The sequence below is a fragment of the Fringilla coelebs genome (assembly GCF_963513975.1).
Source record: "Fringilla coelebs genome assembly, chromosome: 3".
In the NCBI taxonomy this organism is placed as follows: domain Eukaryota; kingdom Metazoa; phylum Chordata; class Aves; order Passeriformes; family Fringillidae; genus Fringilla; species Fringilla coelebs.
Genome location: NC_140030.1, coordinates 1630428 through 1647318, shown reverse-complemented (window position 1 = coordinate 1647318; position 16891 = coordinate 1630428). Strand labels below are relative to the sequence as shown.

The window sequence follows — 16891 nt, the reverse complement described above, 5'->3', positions numbered from 1 at the left end:
TGTCACTATCATTGTCCCTGTCCCCAGGCCATGGTGCTGTCCCTGTCGCTGTCCCCTGACCCTGTCCCTGTCCCCAGGCCATGGCGCTGTCCCTGTCCCTGTCCCCTGACCCTGTCACTGTCCCCAGGCCATGCCCCTGTCCCTGTCCTTGTCCCTGTCCCCTGACCCTGTCCCTGTCCCCAGGCCATGGGGCTGTCCCTGTCCCCTGTCCCTGTCCCAATCACTGTCCCCTCCCCCAGGCCATGGCGCTGTCGCTGTCGCTGTCCCTGTCGCTGTCCCTGTCCCTGCTGGCGCTCCTGGCCTGGGGGGGGGGCGCTGGCGCTGCTGCCCCCGGAGGAGCTCCGAGGTGAGGAGGGGCAAATTTGGGGGGTTTGGGGTTAAATTTGGGGGGTTTGGGTTAAATTTGGGGGGTTTGGGGTTAAATTTGGGGGGTTTGGGGTTAAATTTGGGGGTGGGGTTAAATTTGGGGGGGTTTGGGGAGGGGGAGTCACGGGATCTCATTTTGGGGGGTTGGGGATGATGGGGGGGTCACAGGCTTTAATTTTGGGGGGTTCAGGGAGTGGGGGGGGGTCATTTTCCCCCAATTTTCCCCAATTTTCCCCCAATTTCCCCCAATTTCCCCCCCAATTTCCCCCCCAATTTCCCCCAATTTTCCCCCCAATTTCCCCCCCAATTTCCCCCCCACTTTCCCCCAATTTCCCCTCCCAATTTCCCCCCCAATTTCCCCCCCAATTTCCCCCCCAATTTCCCCCAATTTCCCCCCAATTTCCCCCAATTTCCCCCCTCTTTTCCCCCCTCTTTTCCCCCCGATTTCCTCCCCAATTTCCCCCAATTTCCCCCCAATTTTCCCCAATTTCCCCCCAATTTCCCCCAATTTTCCCCCCTCTTTCCCCCCCGATTTCCCCTCCAATTTCCCCCCCAATTTCCCCCCTAATTTCCCCCCAATTCCCCCCAATTTTCCTCCCGATTTTCCCCCGATTTTCCCCCGATTTCCCCCCAATTTCCCCCCAATTTCCCCCAATTTCCCCCCAATTTCCCCCAATTTCCCCCAATTTCCCAATTTCCTCCCAATTCCCCCCCCAATTTCCCCTCCCAATTTCCCCCCCAATTTCCCCCCAATTTCCCCTGGACATTTCCCCCAATTTCCTCTCAATTTCCCCCCGATTTCCCCCCAATTTCCCCCAATTTCCTCCCACTTTTCCCCCCAATTTCCCCCCCAATTTCCCCCCACTTTCCCCCAATTTTCCTCCCAATTCCCCCCACTTTCCCCCCACTTTCCCCCAATTTCCCCCCACTTTCCCCCAATTTCCCCCCAATTTCCCCCCAATTTCCCCTGGACATTTCCCCCAATTTCCTCTCAATTTCCCCCCGATTTCCCCCCAATTTCCCCCAATTTCCCCCCCACTTTCCCCCAATTTTCCCCCAATTCCCCCCACTTTCCCCCCACTTTCCCCCAATTTCCCCCCACTTTCCCCCAATTTTCCTCCCAATTTCCCCACGATTTTCCCCCATATTCCCCCGATTTTTACCCAATTTCCCCCCGATTTTTCCTCAATTTTCCCCCCCCCCACTTTTCCCTCCCCTTTCCCCCCCGTTTTTCCCCTTTTCCCCCCTTTTTGCCCCAATTCCTGCCCCGTTTCCGCAGAGCTGTCGGCGGCCGGCAGCCGCGTGGTGGACGCGGAGCTGGAGCGGGCGCTGCAGGGCGTGCGCAGGATGCGGGCGCTGGTGGAGCGCAGCGACCGCGGGCACCGGGAGCTGCTGCGCTCCCTGCAGCAGGCACAGCGCGGCAAGGAGGTGTGGGATCGGGATTTGGGATTGGGATTTGGGATTTGGGATTGGGATTGGGATTGGGAACGGGAATGGGAACAGGAATGAGCGCAGCGACCGCGGGCACCGGGAGCTGCTGCGCTCCCTGCAGCAGGCACAGCGCGGAAAGGAGGTGGGAATGGGATTGGGATTTGGGATTTGGGATTTGGGATCAGGGATTGGGATCAGGGAATGGGGACAGGAATGGGAACGGGAATGGGAATGGGAACGGGATGGGATCAGCAATGGGAGTGAGCGCAGCGACCACGGGCACCGGGAGCTGCTGCGCTCCCTGCAGCAGGCACAGCGCGGCAAGGAGGTGTGGGATTGGGATTTGGGATTTGGGATTTGGGATCAGGGATTGGGATCAGGGAATGGGGACAGGAATGGGAACGGGAATGGGAATGGGAACGGGATGGGATCAGCAATGGGAGTGAGCGCAGCGACCGCGGGCACCGGGAGCTGCTGCGCTCCCTGCAGCAGGCACAGCGCGGGAAGGAGGTGTGGGATTGGGATTTGGGATTTGGGATTTGGGATTGGGATCAGGATCAGGGATTGGGAACGGGATTGGGAACGGGAACGGGAACAGGAGTGAGCGCAGCGACCGCGGGCACCGGGAGCTGCTGCGCTCCCTGCAGCAGGCACAGCGCGGCAAGGAGGTGTGGGATCAGGATTGGGATTGGGATTGGGATTGGGATTGGGATTGGGATTGGGGATTGGGGATTTGGGATTGGGATTGGGAACGGGATGGGATTGGAAACGGGATGGGATCAGCAATGGCAGTGGGGCGCAGCGACCGCGGGCACCGGGAACTGCTGCGCTCCCTGCAGCAGGCACAGCGCGGCAAGGAGGTGGGAATGGGATTGGGATTTGGGATTGGGATTTGGGATTTGGGATTGGGATTGGGATTGGGAACGGGATGGGATCAGCAATGGGAGTGAGCGCAGCGACCGCAGGCACCGGGAGCTGCTGCGCTCCCTGCAGCAGGCACAGCGCGGCAAGGAGGTTTGGGATTGGGATTGGGATTGGGGACGGGATTGGGAATGGGAATGGGATTGGGAATGGGATTGGGGATGGGAATGAGGACAGTAATGGGATTGGGAATGGGAACAGGAATGAGCGCAGTGACCGCGGGCACCAGGAGCTGCCGCGCTCCCTGCAGCAGGCACAGCGCGGGAAGGGGAGGTGGGAATGGGATTGGGGGACGGAAATGGGATTGGGATCAGGAACGGGATGGGATTGCCTTGGGGATGGAAACAGGAATGGGATGGGAATGGAAATAGGATGGGATTGGGATCGGGATGGTCCGGGAATGAGATTGGGATGGGGATGGGAATGGGAACAGCATGGGAATGGGATGGGATCAGGATGGGAGTGGGGATGGGAATGGGATGGGGATGGGCCGGGAATGGGGTGGACTGGGAACGGGATGGACTGGGAATGGGGAATGCCATCCCAGGAATGGGGGATGCTGTCCTGGGAATGGGGTGTCCTGGATCCTGGAATGTCCCGAGAGACTGGGAATGCTGTGTCAGGGGTCGGTGTCCTGGGAACAGGGAATGCCATCCCGGGAAAGGGGAATCCTCTGTCGGGGACTGGATTTCCTGGGAACAGGGATTGTGTCAGGGGCTGGAGTGTCCCAGGGATGGGGAATGCTGTCCTGGGAACAGGGAATGCTGCGGCAGGGTTGGAGGATGGAGGACCAGAGTGTCCCCAGAATGGGGAATGCTGTCCTGGGAACTGGGAATGCTGCGTCAGGGTTGGAGGATGGAGGATCAGAGTGTCCTGGGAGTGGGGGGTGTCATCCCAGAGGATCAGCATGTCCCGGGAACAGGGATTGCTGTGTCATGGAATGCTGTGTTAGGGATTGTTATCCTGGGAGCAGGGATTGCTGTGTCAGGGCTTGGATGTCCTGGGAATGGGGGATGCCATTCTGGGAACAGGGATTGCTGTGTCAGGGATTGGATGTTCCAGGAACAGGGATTGTCATCCTGGAACAGGGATTGCTGTGTCAGTGATCAGGGTGTCCCAGGAACGGGGATTGTTATCCCGGGAACGGGGATTGCTGTGTCAGGGATTGGATGTGCCGGGAACAGGGATTGCTGTGTCAGGGATTGTTATCCCGGAACAGGGATTGCTGTGTCAGGGATTGTTATCCCGGAACAGGGATTGCTGTGTCATGGAATGCTGTGTTAGGGATTGTTATCCTGGGAACAGGGATTGCTGTGTCAGGGGTTGGATGTCCTGGGAATGGGGGATGCCATTCTGGGAACAGGGATTGCTGTGTCAGGGATTGGATGTTCCAGGAACAGGGACTGTTATCCTGGAGCAGGGATTGCTGTGTCAGTGATCGGGGTGTCCCAGGAACGGGGATTGTTATTCTGGGAACAGGGATTGCTGTGCCAGGGATTGGATGTGCCGGGAACAGGGATTGCTGTGTCAGGGATTGGATGTTCCAGGAACAGGGATTGCTGTGCCAAGGATTGGATGTTCCGGGAGAAGGCATTGTTATCCTGGGAGCAGGGATTTCTGTGTCAGGGGTCAGGGTGTCCCAGGAACAGGGATTGTCATCCCAGGAACAGGGATTGTTATCCTGGAAATAGGGATTGCTGTTCAGGGATTGTTATCCTGGGAACGGGGATTGTTATCCCAGGGGCAGGGATTGTTATCCTGGGAACGGGGATTGTTATCCCGGGAATAGGGATTGTTATCCCAGGAGCAGGGATTGTTATCCCGGGAACAGGGATTGCTGTGTCAGGGATTGTTATCCTGGGAACAGGGATTGTTATCCCGGAACAGGGATTGCTGTTCAGGGATTGTTGTCCCAGGAGCAGGGATTGTTATCCCGGGAACGGGGATTGTTATCCTGGGAATAGGGATTGTTATCCTCGGAGCAGGGATTGCTGTGTCAGGGATTGGATGTCCCGGGAACAGGGATTGTTATCCCAGGAACAGGGATTGCTGTGTCAGGGATTGTTATCCTGGGAACAGGGATTGTTATCCCGGGAGCAGGGATTGCTGTGCCAGGAGTTGGATGTGCCGGGAACAGGGAATGCTGTGTCAGGGATTGTTATCCCGAAACAAGGATTGCTGTTCAGGGATTGGATGTCCTGGGAATGGGGGATGCTGTGTCTGTCAGGGGTCAGTGTGGCCCTGGGAATGGGGATGGTTATCCTGGGAATGCCCTGCAGGAATTGGGGTGTCCTGGGACTCTGGGAATGCCGTGCCAGGGATTGCTGTGTCCTGGGACTCTGGGAATGCTGTATGGAAGTTGGGGTGTCCCGGGGCTCTGGGAATGCCACGCTGGGGATCTCTGTGTCCCAGGACTCTGGGAATGCTGTGCTGGGAATCAGCGGCTCCTGGGAATCTGAGAATGCCGTGTCAGGGATTGGCGTGTCCCAGGACTCTGGGAAGGCCTGGATTGGGAATGCTTGGGAATTGTGTGTCCTCTGGGAATGCTTGGGATTGTGTGTCCTGGAACTCTAGGAATGCCACGTGGGAGTTGGGGTTTCCTGGAACTCTGGGAATGCTGGGTGGGAACTGGGATATCCTGGAACTTTGGGAATGCTGTGTGGGATGGGAGTTGGGGTTTCCTGGAACTCTTGGAATGCTGTGTGGGGGTTGGGGTGTCCCAGGGCTCTGGGAATGCTGTGCTGGGGATTGGGGTGTCTCTGGAATCTGGGAATGCCCTGCTGGGGATCAGGTTGTCCTGGAAATCTGGGAATGCCGTGCTGGGGATCAGGGTGTCCTGGAAATCTGGGAATGCTGTGCTGGGGATCAGGGTGTCCTGGGACTCTGGGAATTCCGTGCTGGGGATCAGGTTGTCCCGGAAACCTGGGAATGCCCTGCTGGGGATCAGGGTGTCCTGGAAATCTGGGAATGCCCTGCTGGGGATCAGGGTGTCCCGGAAACCTGGGAATTCCGTGCCGGGCCTCGGCCGCTCCCAGGGCCCTGGGAAGGCGGAGCTGACGGCGGCATTCCCGGCAGGAAGCGGTGCAGCTGGCGCGGCAGAAGGAGCAGGAGCTGTCGGCGCGGGGCGAGCGCTGCAACGCCTCGGTGCAGGCGCTGTGGGAGAGCTGCAAGCCCTGCCTGCGGCAGCGCTGCCTCCGCTTCTACTCCCGCACCTGCCGCAGCGGGGCCGGGCTGGTGGGCCGCCAGGTGAGCCGCGACGGCCGGGAAACGACCAGGAAATACCGGGACACAGTGGGGGAAATAATGGGGAAATAATGGGGAGACACCAGGAAACAGTGAGGAAACAGCAGGGAAATACTGGGGAAACAATGAGGAAATAATCGAGAAAATAACAGCAGGGAAACAGCGGGGAAATATCAAGAAAATAATGGGGAAACAGCGGGAAAACAGTGGGGAAACAACGAGGAAATACCGGGACACAGTGGGGGAAACAATGGGGAAATAATGAGGAGATACTGGGGAAACATTGGGGAAATGATGGGGAGACACCAGGAAACAGTGAGGAAACAGCAGGGAAATACTGGGGAAATAAAGAGGAAATACCGAGAAAATAATGGATAAACAGCAGGAAAACAGTGGGGAAACAATGAGGAAATACTGGGACACAGTGGGGGAAATAATGGGGAAATAATGGGGACACACCAGGAAACAGCAGGGAAATACTGGGGAAACAAGGAGGAAATATCGAGAAAATAACAGCAGGGAAACAGCGGGGAAATACTGAGAAAATAATGGGGAAACAGTGGGGAAACAACGAGGAAATACCGGGACACAGTGGGGGAAACAAGGGGAAATAATGGGGAGACATTGGGGAAATAATGGGGAGACACCAGGAAACAGCGAGGAAACAGCAGGGAAATACTGGGGAAACAATGAGGAAATAATCGAGAAAATAACAGCAGGGAAACAGTGGGGAAATATCAAGAAAATAATGGATAAACAGTGGGAAAACAGTGGGGAAACAATGAGGAAATACTGGGACACAGTGGGGGAAACAATGGGGAAATACTGGGGAAACATTGGGGAAATAATGGGGAGACACCAGGAAGCAGCAAGGAAACAGCAGGAAAATACTGGGGAAACAACGAGGAAATACTGAGAAAATAATGGGGAAACAGTGGGGAAACAATGAGGAAATACTGAGAAAATAACAGCAGGGAAACAGCGGGGAAATATCGAGAAAATAATGGATAAACAGCGGGGAAACAGTGGGGAAACAATGAGGAAATACCGGGACACAGTGGGGGAAATAATGGGGAAATAATGGGGAGACACCAGGAAGCAGCAAGGAAACAGCAGGGAAATACTGGGGAAACAACGAGGAAATACCGAGAAAATAATGGGGAAACAGTGAGGAAACAATGAGGAAATACAGGGAAACAGCAGGGAAACACTGGGGGAACAACGAGGAAATACCAGGAAACAGAGGAGAAACAATGGGGAAATAATGGGGAAACACCAGGAAAAAAATGGGGAAACAGTAGGGATACAATGGGGAACCAATAGGGAAATAACAAGGAAACAGCGGGGAAACAACAGGAGACACCGGGGAAATAATGAGGAAACAGCAGGGAAACACTGGAGAAACAACAAGGAAATACCGAGAAAATAATGGGGGAACAGCAGGAAACAACAGGGAAGCAGTGGGGAAACAATGGGGAAACAACGAGGAAATACTGAGAAAATAATGGGGAAACAGCAGGAAACAACAGGGAAACAGTGGGGAAACAATGGGGAAATACCGAGAAAATAATGGGGAAACACCAGGAAACAGTGAGGAAACACCAGGGGAATACTGGGGGAACAATGAGGAAATACCAGGAAATGGAGGGGAAACAATGGGGAAACAGAGGGGAAACACCAGGAAAAAAATGGGGAAACAGTAGGGAAACAATGGGGAAACAGCAGGGAAGCACCAGAAAACACTGGGAAAACCATGGGGAAACAACAGGAGACACCGGGGAAATAATGGGGAAAGAACAGGGAAGCAGCAGGGAAACACTGGGAGAACAACGAGGAAATACCGAGAAAATAATGGGGGAAGACCAGGAAACAACAGGGAAACAGTGGGGAAAAGCTGGGAAACACCAGAGAAACAACGAGGAAATACCGAGAAAATAATGGGGAAACAGTGGGGAAACAACGAGGAAATACAGGGAAACAGCAGGGAAAAAACAAGGAAATACTGAGAAAATAATGGGGAAACTGTGGGGAAACACTGGGAAAACAATGAGGAAATACTGAGAAAATAATGGGGAAACACCAGGGAAATACTGGGGAAACAATGAGGAAATACCAGGAAACGGAGGGGAAACAGAGGGGAAACACCAGGAAAAAAAATGGGGGAACAGTGGGGAAACATTGGGGAAACAATGGGGAAACAACAGGGAAATAATGGGGAAATACTGGGGAAACAACAGGAAACAATGGGAAAGAACAGGGAAATAATGGACAGACACCAGGAAACAACAGTGAGGAAACAGTGGGGAAATACCAGGGAAAAATGGGGAAATACTGAGGAAATACCACAGAAGCAATGGGGAAATAACAGGGAAATACCAAGAAAACAATGGGGAAACAACAGGGAAAACACCGAGGAAACAATGGGGAAATACTGGGAAAACAACAGGGAAAGAACAGGAAACAATGGGAAACAATGGGGAAGCAATGGGGAAACAATGGGAAAAAATGGGAAACAACGGGGAAACACTGGAGAAAAAAAAGGGGAAACAAAAAAATGGGGAAATAGTGGGGAAACAGCAGGGAGAAACCAGAAAACAACGGGGAAACAACAGGGAAACACTGGGAAACACCGGGAAACACCGGGGAAACACCAGTGAAAAAATGGGGAAACACCAGGAGACACCAGGGAAACAGCGGGGAAATAATGAGGAAATACCGGGAAAGAATGGGGAAACAGCTGGGAAATGATGGGGAAATACCGGGAAACTACCGGGAAACATCGGGGAAACAATGGGAAAATGGGGGGGATTGGGGATGGACCTGTTCCCATTCCCGTTATCCAGAGGGGCAGTGGCTGGGGGACACGGGAATATCAGGAAAAGGGGATTTGGGATGGTCCCATTCCCACACTTGGGATGATCCCATTCCCATTAGTGACCCCAGGCAGGTGAGGGACATGGGGATACCAGGAAAAGGGGATTTGGGATGGTCCCATTCCCACATTTGGGATGATCCCATTCCCATTAGTGACCCCAGGCAAGTGAGGGACATGGGGATACCAGGAAAAGGGGATTTGGGATGGTCCCATTCCCACATTTGGGATGATCCCATTCCCTTAGTGACCCCAGGAAGGTGAGGGACACAGGGATACCAGGAAAAGGGGATTTGGGATGGTCCCATTCCCACATTTGGGATGATCCCATTCCCGTTAATGACTCCAGGCAGGTGAGGGACAGTAGGATATGGGAAAGGGGATTTGGGATGATCCTGTTCCCATATTTGGGATGATCCTGTTCCCACATTTGGGATGATCCCATTCCCATTCCCATTAGTGACCCCAGGCAGGTGAGGGACACTGGGATACAGGAAAAGGGGATTTGGGATGGTCCCACTCCCACATTTGGGATGATCCTGTCCCCATTCCCTTAGTGACTCCAGGCAGGTGAGGGGCACTGGGATAACTGGAAAAGGGGATTTGGGATGATCCTGTTCCCACATTTGGGATGGTCCCGTTCCCACATTTGGGATGATCCCATTCCCATTCCTGTTAGTGACCCCAGGCAGGTGAGGGACACTGGGATAACTGGAAAAGGGGATTTGGGATGATCCTGTTCCCACATTTGGGCTGATCCCATTCCCTTAGTGACCCCAGGAAGGTGAGGGACACCGGGATACCAGGAAAAGGGGATTTGGGATGGTCCCATTCCCACGTTTGGGATGATCCCATTCCCGTTAATGACTCCAGGCAGGTGAGGGACAGTGGGATATGGGAAAAGGGGATTTGGGATGATCCAGTTCCCATATTTGGGCTGATCCCATTCCCACATTTGGGATGATCCTGTCCCCCTTCCCATTAGTGACTCCAGGCAGGTGAGGGACACAGGGATAACTGGAAAAGGGGATTTGGGATGATCCTGTTCCCACATTTGGGCTGATCCCGTTCCCATTCCCTTAGTGACCCCAGGTAGGTGAGGGGCACTGGAAAAAGGGGGAACTCAGCCTCACCCCGCTCCTGTTGTGTGGAGGGATCCCACATCCCACGGGAATACCGGGAAGGGCCGGATTTTGGCCTCATCCCATTCCCAGGGCTTTGGCTGCTGAGGGATCCCACAGGGATCCCGGGGATGGGGGATTCTGCCCTGATCCCATTCCCAGAGGGTCTCCAGGTGTGGGATCCCACATGGCACAGGGATCCTGGGAATGGGGGATTCTGCCCTGATCCCATTCCCAGAGGGTCTCCAGGTGCAGGATCCTGGGAATGGCTGGGTTTTGATCCCATTTCCAGAGGGTGTCAGGTGCAGGATCCCACATGGCCCAGGGATCCCAGGTTCTGATCCCATTCCCGGAGTGTCTCAAGTGCAGGATCCCACATCACACTAGAATTCTGGGAATGGCCGGGTTTTGATCCCATTCCCAGAGTGCGGGATCCCATGTGGAATGGGGATCCCAGGTTCTGACCCCATTCCCTGAGGGCCTCAGGTGCAGGATCCCCCATCCCACAGGGATTCTGGGAATGGCCCGGTTTTGATCCCATTCCCAGAGTGCAGGATCCCACGTGGAATGGTGATCCCAGGTTCTGACCCCATTCCCTAAGGGTCTCAGTTGCAGGATCCCACATCACACAGGGATTCTGGGAATGGCCGGGTTTGTTCCCATTCCCAGAGGGTCTCAGTTGCAGGATCCCACATGGAATGGGGATCCCAGGTTCTGATCCCATTCCCAGTGGGTGTCAGGTGCAGGATCCCACATCCCACAGGGATTCTGGGAATGGCTGGGTTTTGATCCCATTCCCAGAGTGCAGGATCCCACATCACACTGGGATCTTGGGAACAGCCAGGTTTTGATCACATTCCCAGAGGGTCTCAGGTGCAGGATCCCACATGGAATGGGGATCCCAGCTTCTGACTCCATTCCCAGCAGGTCTCAGGTGCAGGATCCCACATCACACAGGGATTCTGGGAATGGCCCGGCTTTGTTCCCTTTCCCAGAGTGCAGGATCCCACGTGGAATGAGGATCCCAGGTTCTGACCCCATTCCCTGAGGGTCTCAGCTGCAGGATCCCACATGGAATGGGGATCCCAGGTTCTGATCCCATTCCTAGTAGGTCTCAGGTGCAGGATCCCACATCACACTGGAATTCTGGGAATGGCCGGATTTTGATCCCATTCCCAGAGTGCAGGATCCCACATGGAATGGGAATCCCACGTTCTGACCCCATTCCCAGAGGGTCTCAGGTGCAGGATCCCACATCACATAGGGATTTTGGGAATGGCCAGATTTTGATCCCATTCCCAGAGTGCAGGATCCCACATGGAATGGGAATCCCACGTTCTGACCCCATTCCCAGAGTGTCTCAGATGCAGGATCCCACATGGCCCAGGGATCCTGGGAATGGCCAGGGTTTTGTTTCCATTCCCAGAGTGCAGGATCCCACATCACACAGGGATTCTGGGAATGGCTGGGTTTTGATCCCATTCTCAGTGGGTCTCAGTTGCAGGATCCCACATGGAATGGGGATCCCAGATTCTGACCCCTTTCCCAGAGGGTCTCAAGTGCAGGATCCCACATGGCCCAGGGATCTTGGGAACAGCCAGGTTTTGATCCCAGTCCCAGAGTGTCTCAGATGCAGGATCCCACATCACACAAGGAGTCTGGGAATGGCCCGGTTTTGTTCCCATTTCCAGAGTGCGGGATCCCACGTGGAATGGTGATCCCAGGTTCTGACCCCATTCCCTGAGGGCCTCATGTGTGGGATCCCACATGGCCCAGGGATCCTGGGAATGGCCGGGTTTGTTCCCATTCCCAGAGTGCAGGATCCCACACGGAATGGTGACCCCAACCTCTGACCCCGTTCCCATTCCCAGCTGGAGGAATTCCTGAACCACTCCTCTCCCGTCTCCATCTGGGTGGACGGCGAGCGCCTGGACTCGCTGCTGGAGCGCGACGAGCGCCAGGAGCGGCAGCTGCAGGAGCTGGAGGAGCGCTTCGGCCTGCTGGAGGACGGCGTGCAGGACATCGTCCGCGACAGCTCCCGCGTCCAGGGCCGCCTCCACCCCTTCTTCCAGGCGCCCTTCGGCGGCTTCCGCGAGGCGCTGCCGCCGGTGCAGCGGCTGCGCCTCCCGCGCCGCTTCCGCCGCTTCTCCGGGGACTTCTTCCCGCTCTTCCCGCAGCGCCACGGCGGCTTCCAGCAGCTCTTCCAGCCGCTCTTCCAGATCACCCAGCGCATGCTGGAGGACGCCCAGGGCAGCTGGGAGAATCCGACCGGAGAGTTCGGGACGGGTAGGAGGGAAGGGGAGAGGGATGGCGGGTGGGGATCCCGAATTGTGGGGGGTTGGGGAAAAGAGTGGCGGGAAATCATCGAAAGTTCCGGGGATTCTGAGGAAAGGTTTCCAGAAAATCCTTGGTAGCTTTGTGGGATTTGGAGGGTTTGGAGGATTTGGAGGATTCTGAGCAAAGATTCCCAGAAAATCCTTTGCAGCTTTGTGGGATTTGGAGGATTCTGAGGAAAGATTCCCAGAAAATCCTTTGCAAATTTGGAGGATTCTGAGGATTCTGGGCAAAGATTCCCAGAAAATCCTTGGCAAATTTGGAGGATTCTGAGGATTTTGAGCAAAGATTTCCAGAAAATCCTTGGCAACTTTCTGGGATTCTGAGGAAAGATTCCCAGAAAATCCTTGGCGACTTTGTGGGATTTGGAGGATTTGGAGGATTCTGAGCAAAGAATTCCACATAATCCTTTGCAACTTTGTGGGATTTGGAGGGTTTGGAGGATTTGGAGGATTCTGCAAAAAGATTCCCAGAAAATCCTTTGTAGATTTGTGGAATTTGGTGGATTCTGAGGAAAGATTCCCAGAAAATCCTTGGCAAATTTGTAGGATTTTGGGGATTCTGAGGAAAGATTCCCAGAAAATCCTTGGCAGCTTTGGGGGATTTGGAGGATTTTGGGGATTCTGAGCAAAGATTCCCAGAAAATCCTTGGCAAATTTGTGGGATTTGGAGGGTTTGGAGGATTTGGTGGATTCTGAGCAAAGATTCCCAGAAAATCCTTTGCAAATTTGGAGGATTCTGAGGATTTTGAGCAAAGATTTCCAGAAAATCCTTGGCAACTTTCTGGGATTCTGAGGAAAGATTCCCAGAAAATTCTTGGCGACTTTGTGGGATTTGGAGGATTCTGAGCAAAGAATTCCAGATAATCCTTTGCAACTTTGTGGGATTTGTAGGATTTCGAGGATTCTGAGCAAAGATTCCCAGAAAATCCTTTGCAAATTTGTGGGATTTGGCAGATTCTGAGCAAAGATTCCCAGAAAATCCTTGGCAAATTTGTGGGATTTGGAGGATTCCCTGATGGGAATTCCCATGGAAACCTGGGAATCAGGAGCTCCGATGGTGGTGGGCTGGGATTTGGGGTGTTGTCCCACCTCGATCCCGCTGCCGTCATGGGAACGGGGTTTTCTTGGGAATGTTGCAGGTGTTTGGTTTTTCTGGGAATGCTGCTGAAGGGTTTTCTTGGGAATGCTGCAGGTGTTTGGTTTTTCTGGGAATGCTGCTGAAGGGTTTTCTTGGGAATGTTGCAGGTGTTTGGGTTTTCTGGGAATGCTGCTGTTGGGGTTTTTTGGGAATGCTGCAGGTGTTTGGTTTTTCTGGGAATGCTGCCGGTGTTTTTGGGGAGTTGCTACAGGTGTTTGGGTTTTTTGGGAATGTTGCAGGTGGGTTTTTTGGGGAATGTTGCAGGTGTTTGGTTTTGGTTTTGGGTTTTTTTGGGGGATTGCAGCTGATGTTTTTTCAGTGTTGGGTTTTTCTGGGATTGCAGCCGATGTTTTTTTGGGATTGCAGCCGATGTTTTTTGGGTGTTTGTTTTTTTTTGGGATTGCATCCGATGTCTTTTTGCTGTTTGTTTTTTTTGGGAATGTCGCAGCCGGTGCCGTCACCGTCTGCCAATTCAGCCCTGGGGACGGGAGGGGCCCGAATTCCAAGGAAAAATCTCTTTTCTGGCACCTGGGGGGACCTGCCGGGACTGGGGGGGGATATGGGGAGCTGAGGCCGGCCCGGAATTCCCGCAGAATCCCGGAATTTCAGCAATGACCGGATGGTTTGCCGGGAGATCCGGCGGAACTCGGCCGGATGCCTGAGGATGAAGGATGAGTGCGAGCAGTGCCGGGAGATCCTGGCCCTGGGTGAGCCGGGAATGGGAATGGGGATGGGAATGGGGATGGGAATGGGAATGGGAATGGGGATGGGAATGGGAATGGGAATGGGGATGGGAATGGGAATGGGAATGGGAATGGGGATGGGAATGGGGAATGGGAATGGGGAATGGGGATGGGAATGGGGATGGGGAATGGGGATGGGAATGGGAATGGGAATGGGAATGGGAATGGGGATGGGAATGGGAATGGGGATGGGAATGGGGGTGGGAATGGGAATGGGGATGGGAATGGGGGTGGGAATGGGAATGGGGATGGGGAATGGGTAATGGGTAATGGGGAATGGGAATGGGAATGGGGAATGGGAATGGGGATGGGAATCGGGGTGGGAATGGGGAATGGGGATGGGAATGGGGAATGGGGAATGGGGATGGGAATGGGGATGGGGATGGGGAATGGGGGATGGGAATGGGGATGGGGATGGGAATGGGGAATGGGAATGGGGGATGGGGATGGGGATGGGGATGGGGAATGGGAACGGGGAATGGGAATGGGGGATGGGAATGGGGAATGGGGATGGGAATGGGGAATGGGAATGGGGGATGGGGATGGGGAATGGGGATGGGAATGGGGAATGGGAATGGGGGATGGGGATGGGGATGGGAATGGGGAATGGGAATGGGGGATGGGAATGGGGAATGGGGGATGGGAATGGGGAATGGGAATGGGGATGGGAATGGGGATGGGGAATGGGAATGGGAGTGGGAAAGGGGATGGGAATGGGAATGGGGGTGGGAAAGGGGATGGAAGCGGGGATGGAGGCAGGAATGGGAACGAGGGCAGGGATGGGAAATGGGAATGGGGATGGGAATGGGATGGGAAAGGAAATGGAAAACTGGGAATGGGGGTAGGAGTGAAGGTGGGGATAGGGATGGGAATGGGATGGAAAAGGGAATAGGAATGGGGATGGGAAAGGGGATGGAGACAGGAATGGGAATGAGGGCGGGGATGGGAAATTGGAATGGAAATGGGGATGGGGATGGGAATGGGGGTGGGAACAGGGATGAGGATGGGGACAGGAAAGGAGATGGAAAACTGGGAATGGAAAACTGGGAATGGGAACAGGAATGGGAATGGGGACAGGAATGAAGACAGGGACGGGCATGGAAAACTGGGAATGGGAATGAAAAACTGGGTATGGGGATGGGAATGGGATAGGGATGGAACAGGGATGTGGATGGGGATGGAAATGGGAATGGGAACAGGAATGGGAATGGGGACGGGGACAGGAAAGGAGATTGAAAACTGGGAATGGGGATGGGAATGAGGACAGGGATGGGAACTGGGAAGGGAAAGGGGACGGGAATGGGAATGGGGGTGGGAAAGGGGATGGAAGCGGGGATGGAGGCAGGAATGGGAACGAGGGCAGGGATGGGAAATGGGAATGGGGATGGGAATGGGATGGAAAAGGGAATGGGAATGGGGATGGGGATGGGAAAGGGGATGGAGACAGGAATGGGAATGAGGGCGGGGATGGGAAATGGGAATGGAAATGGGGATGGGGGTGGGAATGGGGGTGGGAACAGGGATGAGGATGGGGACAGGAAAGGAGATGGAAAACTGGGAATGAGAATGGAAAACTGGGAATGGGAACAGGAATTGGGATGGGAATGGGGACAGGAATGGGAATGCAAATGGGGATGGGAATGGGGGATGGGGATGGTGGGCACAGTTCAGAATTTGGGGTGCATAGGGTGGGTCGGGGGGATTTTGGGGTGCATTTTGGGGTGTGGGGGGATGAGATGGGATGGGACGGGATGGGTTGGGGTGGGATGAAGCCCTGGGGGGCCGTGCTGACCCCCTCCCACCCCATCCCACCCCATCCCAGACTGCGGGCAGGAGGATCCCTCGCAGCAGGAGCTGCGGGAGCAGCTGGAGGACGCCGTGCGCGTGGCCGAGCGCTTCACGCGCCGCTACGATTCCCTGCTCCGGGAATTCCAGGAGGAAATGCTCAACACCTCCGGCCTGCTGGACCAGCTGAACCGCCAGTTCGGCTGGGTGTCCCGCCTGGCCAACCATTCCATGGGCTCCGACGGCTTCCTGCAGGTCACCACGGTGAGGCCGGCGGGACGGGGCCGGGATCGGGGCCGGGAGCGGGGGTGGGAAGCTGGAAAGTGGGACAGGGCCACAAAGAGCCCTTTGTGCTCCGGCCGGGAATCTCTTGGCAGCGCCGGATGCCGGGCCGGGAGCCGAGGTCAGGGGCCCGCCTGGGGCTCTCCCGCGGCCGCTCCGACCTCGCAAACTGGGATTCTCCCACGGGATGACCTCGGTGCCGCGTTGCAGGTGCTGTCCAAGGCTCCCAACCCCGAGGATCCCTCGGTGCCCCCCGACACGCAGGTGACGGTGCAGCTCTTCGACTCGGAGCCGCTGGCGCTGACCGTGCCCGGGGACGTCCCCTGGGACCACCCCCGCTTCATGGAGATCGTGGCCCAGCAGGCGCTGCAGCACTTCAAGGAAAACGCCGTGTGAGTCCCGTGGGACCTTCCCAAACCTCCCCCCACCGAGGGATGACAGCGGGCTCATCCCGAATTTTTCCTCGTTCCCAGAGAGTAGCCGGGCAATGCTGCCGCCCCTCCGGATCCCCCTTCCCGGGGGGAATTGGCACCGTCGCTGCCACCTCTCCCCTCCTGACCCTTCCCGCTGCCAGGACCCGCCAAGGGGCCCCAAACGGAAAATAAAGGTAGAGTTGAACGCCCTGGAACTGCCTACGGAGTTTTTGGGATCAT

The 16891-nt window shown here is 55.2% G+C and overlaps 1 protein-coding gene across 1 annotated transcript; it reads left to right on the top strand.

Moving 5' to 3' along the window:
* Window positions 1-242: 242 nt before the first annotated feature.
* On the top strand, window positions 243-16634 carry CLU (clusterin; the record flags this gene model as incomplete). The annotated part of the gene is given in 8 exon segments (XM_084201645.1): window positions 243-305; window positions 307-346; window positions 1646-1794; window positions 5794-5964; window positions 11826-12240; window positions 14022-14135; window positions 15994-16220; window positions 16449-16634. Coding segments are annotated over 8 exon segments (1365 nt in total).
* Window positions 16635-16891: the final 257 nt, after the last annotated feature.